The sequence below is a fragment of the Hippoglossus hippoglossus genome, chromosome 13 (assembly GCF_009819705.1).
Source record: "Hippoglossus hippoglossus isolate fHipHip1 chromosome 13, fHipHip1.pri, whole genome shotgun sequence".
NCBI lineage: Eukaryota > Metazoa > Chordata > Actinopteri > Pleuronectiformes > Pleuronectidae > Hippoglossus > Hippoglossus hippoglossus.
This window is the reverse complement of record NC_047163.1, coordinates 5785323-5797403: the sequence shown is the minus strand read 5'-3', so window position 1 is coordinate 5797403 and position 12081 is coordinate 5785323. Positions and strand designations below refer to the sequence as shown.

The 12081-nt window shown below is 46.8% G+C and overlaps 1 protein-coding gene across 1 annotated transcript in view; it reads left to right on the top strand.

Annotated features, from left to right (window-relative positions):
• Window positions 1–570: 570 nt before the first annotated feature.
• Window positions 571–12081, top strand: part of frem2b (FRAS1 related extracellular matrix 2b) — a 58229-nt gene continuing 46718 nt past the window's right edge. Inside the window, exons 1-2 of the mRNA XM_034603885.1 lie at window positions 571–5866; window positions 6805–6894. Coding sequence (XP_034459776.1) covers window positions 856–5866; window positions 6805–6894 — 5101 coding nt within the window. The 5' untranslated portion in view covers window positions 571–855. The remainder of the gene's footprint in view (window positions 5867–6804; window positions 6895–12081) is intronic.

Genomic DNA, 12081 nt, shown 5'->3' with positions numbered 1-12081 from the left:
TCCTCTCCATCAGCTCAAGTATCTATGCAGTGTTTCACATAAAATAAAACATTTACAGTGACTTCACTCCTTTAAGTGGACATTGCCAAACAACCCAAAGCATATAACTGGCACAGCATAAGTATCTCATGACAAGAAACATATTTTATCAGGGAGAAATGAAGGAAACAATATGGAAGCGTGTGTGTGTGATTCTCCACTGAGATGATGGGTGTGTGTGTGCACAGTATCCTCCCGCCTCGGTGACACAAACCACAAGAGGGAGACAAAGCTTTTCTCCAGACAGACTGTCACTCAAGACTCCCTCATGCATCTGCACTTGTGGTTCCCTCATTGTCAGTAATAGTGTGGAGTGAACGAACAGCTCTGATTAGAGGAATGCAAAAGTAGAAACCTGCAAAAAGAGATATTTAAAAACACTTTCTGATCCATTCCAAGTTTCCCAGGCTGCAAGTGGCACCTCACACCCAAACATCACCTTATCCATATATCTTTTTTTTCCTTTATCATTCGACCTGATGAGGTCCAGCCCACGCGGAATCGTCTCGTGTGCCCAGAATGACAGAGGCCACGTCCATTTGGAGCCTGACAAACGAATTCCTGCGGAGATGTGAGCCAATGGGCTGCGGGGAGGGCGTAACTCTCCTTTACTCCAACAAAGCAGGAGAGTGAAGTTTGAGTTATCAGTGTTCAGCTGCTGTGTGGGGAGAATGGTGCACCTCGGCGCGCACGGACGCGTGATATCACCCAACTCTCCTCTGATTTCTTTGCAACTTTAACCGCGGTGCGCAGTTTGGCACGGCGCGTCTATGCGCAAAGTTCCACGCGTGTCCTCTGCGGCTCCACACACCACAAATGGCTCGGACTATCCTCCCGCATCTGCACGCGCCTGGCACCGCTCTGCTCGTGCTCGCCGTGATCCTGACAGGTGATGCGGTCGCGCAGGTTTTTGACAGCTACGGATTATCCTACGCCCTCAGATCCGAGTTGACGGAGGACACCATACTGGTCGCCAACAATGGGATCCGCGTGCCTTTCGGGAGATCAGTGTTCGTGGATCCCATCAACGATTTGGTGATCCAAGTTCAGCCCGGAGACAGATGCAGCATCACGGTACTGGACAATGACCCGCTGTCCCAGAGGCCCGGGCACCTGTCCCCGAAAAAGTTTCCCTGCGAATTTGGCCCCAACGACGTGAAGTATTCCCACTTTGGCTCCAGGAGTCCCCCGAGGGACAGAGTGACATTACAGCTCAGGTATGACACCCAGACTGACACCATCATCATACCTTTCATGATGGAGGTGGAGGTCGTCTTCACACAGCTGGAGGTACTCACCAAAAACATGCCACTCACTGTCGAGAGGCTGCTGGGCACCAGTAACCCCATTGACAGGCGAATCTTAGAGTTCACCTATGACAGGAGTGCACAACAATGCAAAATAGCCTCCCTCTCCAGTGGCAGTGTGATGCCCAGGTATGGGAAACTTGTGGCTGAGGACAGACTCGGAGCAATGGTGGACTGTGATGAATTTATTCAAATGAACATCCGCTATCAGCACACTTTTGCTTTGAAGTCGCCAAACAGAGATTATATTCCAATGCTCGTGGAGCTGCACGATAAGGAGGGCAATTTGCTCAAGCAGGAATTCTTCCAAATTATGGTCCGGATTAGAGAGGGAGAGGAGAACACGGCCCCTAAACCCAGCTTTGTGGCAATGATGATGATGGAAGTGGACCAGTTTGTAATGACTGCTATAACCACGGACATGCTGGCAGCTGAGGATGTTGAGTCTAGAGATGATGAATTAATTTTCAACATCACCTCCCCGCTGTCCTTTGAGGAGGGCTACATAGTGAGCACGGATGATAGGAATTTACCAATCACCTCTTTTTACCAGGGGGACCTCAAAGACTTGAAAATTGCCTACAAACCCCCCGCTGTGGATTCAGACACTGAGCGGATTTTCCAGATTGAGTTTGAGGTTGTGGACACGGAGGGGGCCGTGTCAGACCCCTTCGCTTTCATGATTGTTGTTAAACCCATGAACACGTTGGCCCCCGTGGTGACGAGGAACGCCGGCCAGTTACTGTATGAGGGTCAGTCCAGGCCTCTGTCCAGCTCGCACAATCTGGAAATCAGCGACGAGGACAATTTAGACAAAGTCCAAATCACTGTCATTGATGGGCTGAGGCGCGGAGAATTAACTGTTCTGGGCTCGAGGAGGAAATTCTTCACCCCGAGTGACCTGGACGCTGGAGTAGTGATTTATCAACATGACGGCAGTGACACGTACAGCGATAACATCATCTTCAGAATGACAGACGGCACAAATGAGGTGGAGTTTCTGTTTCCCATCACTGTGGTACCGACCGATGACGAGCCTCCCATCATCAACGCCAACACTGGTTTGGTTTTGTTCAAAAACCAAATGATGCCGGTCTCCTCGCTCATGCTCAGTGCAGCAGACATCGACTCGGAGGATTCTACAATAAAATTCATCACCGAGCCTCCCTTCTCCACGATCGGGCAGGTGCTGCTGCGCCAGGCCGAGGCCCCCGAGGACCCATCAACCTGGAAGTTTAATACAGATGATGAAATGTACGAGAAAGTAGTTAGTGAGTGGCTGCAGCAGGATATCATCGATGGTAAATTGTTTTACAAGCATGTCGGGCCCCACAGCACCAGCACGGTGATGGATCAGTTTGTGTTTCGGGTTCAGGATGACAACGACCCGCCGAACCAATCAGGTGAGAGCTCGTTCATTATCAAAATCCTCCCTGTCGATGACCTCCCACCTGAGCTGTACCCTGGCACGACTCTGCAAATCACCGTGCACGAGTATCAGCTCACTCACTTCCGGAGAAAGTTCCTCCGTTACTCTGACCTGGACTCAGAGGACCGGGACCTCAAGTACATGATCATCCAGCCGCCGACGGACACAGACGAGAACAACCCCGTTGTCCTGGGGACTCTGGTATTAACTGAAAGTCCAAACACTGTGGTCACAACTTTCACTCAAGCGCAAATTAACCACCACAAAATAGCTTTCAAACCACCTGACCTTGAGCTGGGAATTACCACTCATGTTTTGCAGTTCAAGTACGCCGTGGAGGATGTTTCTGGAAATAGCGTAGAGGGAGTTTTCACCATATTTTTACAGCCTGTGGACAACACGCCGCCTCAAATAACCAACTCTGGCTTCACTGTGCTCGAACGCGGCACACACATCATCACGAGCGCTGAGCTGGACACCTCGGACACAGACACCGACAGCAGTCAGATAATATTCACCGTTACACAGCCACCGCTGCACGGCCAAATCCAATTTACATTCACCGACATGACAAAAGGAAACACTTTCAACCTGGAGGATATTGGAAATGGCAGAATCACGTACATCCATAACGGGGATGAATCAACAGTTGATTTGATCCAAATAGATGTAAGTGATAGGGTCCACGTTGTCCCAATTAGTATAAAAATTAGCGTGAAGCCAATTGATGATGAGATTCCAACTATCAGTCTCCCGGCCGGCACAATCGGCTCCTACATAGATGTGCTGGAAAACGGAGCCACAGAAATCACCAGTAATGTCATTCAGGGAAGAGACGAGGACACGGATGACCTTCGTTTGACCTTCATTGTTGAGGACCCGCCGTTGTTCGGTGAAATCCTGGTGAGAGGCGTCCCGTCTCGCACGTTCACCCAGGCTGATATTATTAATGGCCACGTGGTCTATGCTCATACCAGCGGGGAGATAGGCTTCACCACAAAGGAGGACTTTTTCAACCTCACTCTGACGGACATGTCTGACGAGTGGACTGTTGGAGGAAATAAGATCACAGGTGTCCGAGTGCACGTTACTATTCTTCCCTTGGACAGCCAGGCTCCAGAGCTCTTCGTGGGGCCACAGTTCACCGTTGTCGAGGGGGAGAAGAATGTCATTCATATTCTCCACATAAGCGCTGACGATGTCGACACCCCCAACGACGACCTCCTTTGTACAATCATTGTACAGCCGACTTCAGGGTACGTGGAAAACATCTCCCCGGCCCCCGGCTCAGAGAAATCCAGGTCTGGGACAGCCATTAGTGCTTTCACCATCAAGGACATCAGACTGAATCACATTTATTATGTTCAAAGCATTCACAAAGGAGTGGAGCCGGTAGAGGACAGGTTTACGTTCAGATGCTCTGATGGCATCAATTTCTCTGAAAGGCACTTTTTCCCAATCTCTATAATCCCCTCTAATGATGAAAAGCCTGAGATTTACATGAGAGAGTTTGTAGTCATGGAGGGCATGAATATAGTCATTGACACTCCCATTCTGAATGGTGCCGATGCAGATCTCCCCACTGATCAGCTCACATTTATTATCAGCAAACCCCCGAAGCACGGATTTATTCTCAATCAGCACACCACGGGCACCGTCCCCGTCTTTAACTTCACCTTGGATCAGATCAGGGAGGCCTCCAGCATTGTGTACGAGCACGACGACTCAGAAACCACAGAAGACAGCTTTGATATTGTTCTCATAGATGGAAAGTTCAGTGTCGAGAAAACCGTCATAGTTATGATCATCCCCGTGGACGACGAAACCCCGAGGATGGCGATCAATGACGGGCTTGAAATTGAAATAGGTGACGTGAAAGTCATAGACAGCAACGTTTTAAAAGCGACAGATCTGGACTCTGAGGACAGCACGCTAACTTATATTATTCGCTATGGGCCCGGTCAGGGGTATTTGCAGTGGACGGCGCCCTCGGGGATGTTGCAAAATATCACAGTCGGAATGAACTTTACACAGAACGAAGTGGATCTGGGTTTGATCGTGTACATCCATAATGGGCAGGAGGGGATTCGAGACCTCATCAAATTCGATGTGACAGATGGCATCAACCCTTTGATTGACAGATATTTTTATGTGACGGTGGGCGGCATCGACATGGTTTTCCCAGACGTGGTCAGTAAAGGTGTTTCCCTTAAAGAGGGCGGCAGGGTTACTCTGACAACAGACCTCCTCAGCACAAGCGACCTCAACAGCCCAGATGAACACTTGGTTTTCACAATCACCCGAGCTCCAATGAGAGGCCACTTGGAGTGCACGGACACGCCCGGGATGCCCATCTCATCCTTCACGCAGCTGCAGCTGGCCGGCAACAAAGTCTACTACCTGCACACCTCTGATGACGAAGTGAAAATGGACAGCTTTGAATTTGAAGTGACCGATGGCTACAACCCCGTGTTCCGCACTTTCCGCGTCTCCATCACCGACGTGGACAACAAAAAGCCGGTGGTGACGGTGCACGGCCTGGTGGTGACCGAGGGCGAGAACAAGCTCATCACGCCTTTTGAGCTAACGGTGGAGGACAGAGACACCATTGACCGCCTCTTGAAGTTCACAGTCACTCAGATCCCAGTTCATGGTCGCCTGCTCTTTAACAACACCAGGCCTGTCAGCTCCTTCACAAAGCAGGACCTGAATGAGAACATGATCAGCTACAAGCACGATGGCACGGAGAGCGCAGAGGACAGCTTCTCCTTCACCGTCACCGATGGCACTCACACGGACTTCTTTGTCTTCCCCGACACTGTGTTCGAGACCCGAAGGCCCCAAGTAATGAAGATTAGCGTCCTCCCGGTGGATAACGGGGTGCCACAGATTGTGGTGAACAGGGGCGCCCCAACACTGCGGGTCCTGGAGTCAGGTCACCTGGGGTTTGTGATCACCAGTAAGACCCTGAAAGCAGAGGACAGAGACAGTGTTCAGAACTCTGTGACCTTTAGGATAACCGCCGCCCCAGAACACGGGTACATGATCAACCTCGGCAAAGGAAATGTCACAATCACCACGTTCACGCAAGGTAAGATAACTACATTTCAAGCGGCTTGTTTTATCCTGTGACATTGTTAATATTCTCAGAGCTATTTGAGTCTTAAAACTTATTTTACATGCACTCACACTGCTAGACGTACTCCCCTGTAAAAATGCTGACAATAAACACAAAGGTTTTAGTTTTCACTCAGGAGAATCTATCAACAGAGATGAAATGTGCCAGAGTCCATATTTCTAGCAATGTCTAATGTGTGCCACTTTCCAAAAAAGAACTTTTTGTGACTTGAACATTAGGAGAGAAATATATTTAACTGAAGACAATTACAGAGATGATGAAATGCAAATGTGTTTAAAGGGAGGGAGACATGGTGTTCTGGCTCAAAGCAACAATCCAAACAGACACCAGGGGTGCACAGTCGATATATCCATGTATCCTCTGCATTTTATTTACTGAGTCACAGTGAGACGCTCTCCCCCAAAAGGCCTGTTCAATATTTCAAGAGTCTTCACGAGAGTAAACAGATGGTAAATAAAGACACTCTCTTCTGGGCATTTGAAAATTGTGGCAATGCAGGTTTATGCATCGTCTCTTTTGAAGGGAAAAGTTTTACCATCAAATATTGAAGATGGAACGGGCTGTAAACTTCACAATCTTCCTGATCCGGGGCCGTAAAGAACCTCATCCAGCAACAAACACAAACAGTGCGATGGAGCCTCAAGAGTCAAGCTGTTCTTTATGTTCGGTGTCATTCAGGAGTCAAGTAGATATACAGCCCTTGTTACCAGGCAGTTTCTCTTGTCATGTCGCCACAACACTCTGCAGTTTGCTCGTTTCATCACACGGCCTCTCTCTGGTCCTCATGAGTTACTGACGATTGATCTGTCAGGAAACAATTTTCCCACTTGTCAAAACGGATTTTTATGTCGGATTTCACGGATATTCATGCAAGTGTGTCTCTTTTTCAGCTGAAATTGACGAGATGAACATCTGCTATGTTCTGAGGGACGGTGACAATCCGACAAACGACAACTTCTACTTCTCCATTGAGGACAACGGTGAGTTATTTTTAATCAAACATCCCAGAAGTTCTCCTCCATTAGGTTTGCATTGAGTCCTTGTCATGTGGAGCTTTGAGGCTGAGATATTGGATTTTGTTTCACCGTCTCGAGTTTATTTATAGACACTCGGATTTCTCTGAGAGGAGCAAGCAAAAGGTTGCATGTGCCTAAATTAGCAGGAGTACAAAGCAAAGGGTGTGTGCACAGATGAGAGATTCATATTTCAGCTTGAGTAAATGAGAAAACGGGCATAAAATGAACGAGAAGTCAAGTAGAATGTACTATTTATGGATAACGTTTGTTTCTGTCATGCTCCGTTGGTCTTTATTCAACCAAGGGCTCTGCAAAAAAATGTGAATGTCACAGCTTCCATGCTTATTAACCTTTGTATTCGAGCATTCATATCAGTCTTACTGTGCATTACAACTTAGGTGGCACAGTCTTACAGCGCCCCCATCCACGATCCCCCACTGCTTTTTTCACGCGAGGGCATCCGGGGTGGGGAAAGTAATGATTCATTTAGCAAGTAAGTAATTAGTAGAACAATTAGCAAAGCCCTTCCTGTTACTGTATATATGTAATCAGCGATTAGCCGAAGCAGCGTGCCCGACGGTGTGTCCTTTCTGCTCCCCTTCAGTGGTGATGAGCGAGCACAATGGACCTCTCTAATGGGGGCCCTCTTTTTCCCACAAGCACCTCCGTGGGGCCCCGTAAGCATTTTCTCATTTCTCAACTTGGGACTAATCTGCGGCTCCAGTTTGAGTAATGGGTGAGCGTCTTTGCCAGCAGGTGGATGGGGGTGCTAATGAGTGATGAGTAAAGTGCAGGGGACTTCTCCTTATCGGGAAGTGATAGCGAGTCCTCTACCTGAGCTGCCGGCGAGTGGCGAGCCCATGCAAAGCTCCTTTGTGGTCGAATGAGGTTCAGTCAGTCCTTTCATTACCGTCTGAATCAGGTTATTTGTCATGGATAACTGCAGCTGTGTCTCTCCCTGTCACATTCCTTCTCTTTCTAGCGAGCTTGATGCTTGGTGACATACTCAGATCCTATAATGGTTGTTTATCTTCCACAACTCGCAATTAGATTTAAAAAGAATTCACATATTTCAAGCTACTTTTAGGCCAGAGGATCGTGTCTCAGTCTGTCCTCTATAGATGCTCGGTGCTCTCACAAAAAAACCACAACTTTGCAGCAGTCAGAGGGATTATTAGTCTATAAAGAACATTATTTGAAATTGGATTTGTGCTTTATTGTGGCACCTTGACAAAATGATGAGGAGTTCTCTTTGGATGACCCGTCCGTGAGGATTCGACATGTACGGCACTTCAGCTTCTGAGGCAGTCAGTGAACATTTTTTTAATAACATTTAAGCTGTACTAGTGGCTGCACACAAATCCCCAGACGGAGCCTCCAGCTCTTTGAACAGTTGTGTTGGGGAGGAGCTGAATGGTGCACACTGGCACACAGCTGCACTCTGTCATGTTCGGCAGTGGAAAACATTCTCCTCCTCACTTCGAGTTCACTGGGAAATTTACCAAATGCTCTTGGCAGTTTTTTTTTTTGGGGGGTGAAAAGTTACTTTTCGTGTCGCAGCTGCTCAGTGGGATTTCAAGGGGTTTTGTGCGAGCAGCTGTGATGAACTGTGAATGTGCTCTGACGTTTTTAAGTATACGTGCGCACTTGCTGTTGACTGCTGATCTGACGAGTTCAACTGAATTTGTGTGTATATGTATGTACTTAGGTTTTTTTTTTAATAAGTATTGCAAATAGACAAGATTGCAGCCATGGATGCAGCTGATGATGATGATTGAGCAGGAGAAGGGTGTGTGTGTGTGTGTGTGGGTGTGGATGCAGCTGATGATGATGATTGAGCAGGAGAAGGGTGTGTGTGTGTGTGTGTGTGTGTGTGTGTGTGTGTGTGTGTGTGTGTGTGTGTGTGTGTGTGTGTGTGTGTGTGTGTGTGTGTGTGTGTGTGTGTGTGTGTGTGTGTGTGTGTGTGTGTGTGTGTGTGTGTGTGCGTGCGTGCGTGTTTGCGCAAAATAACCCAACAATACATGAGCAGATTTTCACCTAACTTAGTGGGGGACATTATTTGGGAGGATATCTCCATTTTTTTTTTTTTTTTTTGGAACAGATTGGTCAAAGGTCAAGTTCAATCCATTATAATAAAAATTAAAAAAGTATATTGATCAGAAAAAGATTCCCTATCAAATGGCATCATATAATAAGTTGTGTTATGAAGAAGTCACAATGAAATCAGAAAATGAGGTCATGCATAGTTCATAAGACTATTAGATTTAACCTTAGATATCACAATAACGTCATTATGAAATGGCATTATTTCAATATAGAGAAGTCACCTGGTTGAGGTACAGCGCACACAGGGAATGCATTTTGAAATTCAGTCAAATAATTTGTAGAGTATCCAAAAATATTGATTCACTGACATGTTGCCAAAGTGAAGTCTTCATATTTTTTTTACATTTTTCTCTTCAGAAGCCGAAATAACAAATTTCACAGGATTTTTCTCGATAAATTATTCAAGTCTTTTTCGACCGGTGTCAGACGGGATCTGCTGCTCCCACGTCAGTTGACTGCACCACACAACTGACTGTTATAGGATTTCTGCAGGCTCCAACCTGCACTCATTACAGCGACGCCACTAACTTACTCCTGGCGTGAAGGTGGATTCAATGGAAACTGCGGCGCCATTCCTCACACTCCATCCTCAAACCTAAAGCAGTGTGACATCTCACCACAGGTTGTTTTAGTTGTTAAAGCTGAGTTTCCCTGGCTGATGGATTGTCTCGGTACAGGAAACAGTCTTTGGCTCCACAAACCAGTTCTGAGCTCTTCTTGGCAGCGATGCATCCGCTACTTGGGGGTGTCATTTTAACTGTAACTGGTGTATTCAGACGCCCAGATTAAAATCTGTGTCGGACCTGACCTACTTCCGTCCATTGTTTGGCACAGTCGTGAACATATGTGAATACTGGCTGCAATAATGACCTTTGCTTTTTCTCCCAGCTAATTAAAATGCGACGATAAACTCTTAGTTAATTGTTTTATACAGCTGGATTAATTGTGCTCATGTAATTTAGACTTGAGGAGAAGTTGCTGTTTCCTCTAAATCAACATGGCTGCATAGAGGAAAAGACACCAGATGGGCTTTCGGCCACAAATAACAACATGGCAATTAGACCACAATCCCCAAATGCTTATCTTTTTTTTAATTAGTGTTGGCCACAGTGAAGGGATTTTTAAATGTTTGACTCAATCACTGCTGCTTTTGACCGATGATGTGGTGGAACAGACATCAGAACAACACTGAGATCACTTCAAATTACCCCAGCCCGTTGCTTGAGATAGTGAATAACTTTACAGGTTGTGGAGTTTTCAGTCATCTCCTTGTCATTGTCTCCTGTTTCTTTTTAATTCCAGAAACCTGTCACCCTTGTGCCTTTTCAACTGTATTTAAGTCGCTTCTTTTTGCCAAAACAGGAGATGACAGGGTTTATTTTTTCTCAGAGCCACTTGTGTTTCTCGCTATTTGTCAAGCTTGTCAACGCTTTGAATGAATAATCACAGAGGACGGAAATTACACACATTAATTTGTTCTGGGGAAACATCACACCTGGACAGTGAAATCACGCTCAGAGGTGTGTGTGTGTGTGTGTGTGTGTGGGCCAAATCCCCTTTAATTACTGAGAAAGTGTCTTGTTTAGAACGGGACAGGAATTTGTGTGTGTGTGTGTGTGTTGGGGAGGGGGCTGTCATTCTAAGTCAGGTAATTGCCCCCCCCCCCCACCAGCCCACTCCCCTCGTCCCCTTATAGGATTCGGGTGCATTCAGGTGAGCTTACCTGAGCACACACAGGTCTTGGCATTCCCAGGCTGTTGTTTGTGGAGCGGAGTCCCTGTCTGCCTCCAGCCAGTCAGTCAGCGTCAGGGACGTTCCCACTGACAGACACACACCGCTGTGGCCTTTGTTTTTCATTCCAGGCACTCACTGCCAGCTAATATTTTTTTCTTTCGCTTCCGCTGAAACAAGAAGAAGGCACCAAAAGATTATTGATTGTTCAGGTCAGAGAAACGCAGAAACCGTCTAAAGGGTCAAAATCCACAGCGAGTTCAAAAGCTCTGCTCGGATTTCCCATTCGACGGGTGAGACTTGTTTGGTATGTAGAGTGCGCCGAGTATGTAAATTAATTCAGATTTGTGTTGGAATGGGTCCGCGGTGCACAACGCAGATCAAAGTCCTGACTGGAGGTTATGTTTTCAGCCCTCTCTGTTTATATGTTTGTGAGAAAAAGTGCTGAACAGATATTCATGAAACTTGGTGGGAGGACGGGACATGGGTCAAGAAAGAAGTCACAGATTCAGACAAAGCTACAGGGAAGGTCCAGGAACAACACTTTCCTTTGTTTCTCACAGAATAACAAATCTATATCGTGATGAAGTGAATTTAAATGTGGTGTCACAAGGGGCCATTCTTTGTTTGTCGATTTGTTTATTTGTTAGTTTGTTGGTATTACACAAAATCCACCAACAGATATCCATGAAACTTGGTAGAAGGACGGGACATGAGCCAAGAAAGAACCCATTTAGTTTTTACACGGATTTGCCCAAAGGGGGGGGGCTCCAGGAATTAACCTGAAACAGAGAGGAATGTCCCCCCCTCTCCAGTTTCCAATGCCCGACTGCAGCTCCCACCTCAACAAGCATGTTTTGTTTGTTATTTCTTTTTGTTTTCCTGGAACAAGATAAGTTCAGGTCACCGCGAAGTACCTCGACCTTATACATCCTTTCAAAACCCGCAGCACCATCGGCCCTGTAAATCATGTACATCTTCCACGTTATCAGTGTGTAATCACTCGTGACGCCGGGGTGCATACTTGAATCCATCTCCCCCCGCCCCTCCGGTCTAATCCCAGGTTGGATGGGATTATCTTTCTTCTTACCAGAGCACAACAGAAGTGAGAGAAAACATGCAGCAACTTGCAGTTGCGTGAGGTTAGTGGAGACTTTGTGTGTGCTATGATACCCCCATCACAGAGAGCGATGCACTCTGCAGTCTCACTGTGTGTTTCTATCCTGTTATTAATGAAATTGTCTCTCCTACACTTTTCCTTTGCAGGGCGTAACATTCCTCCGGCCTGTGGTATGAATCATCATATGCATGAAA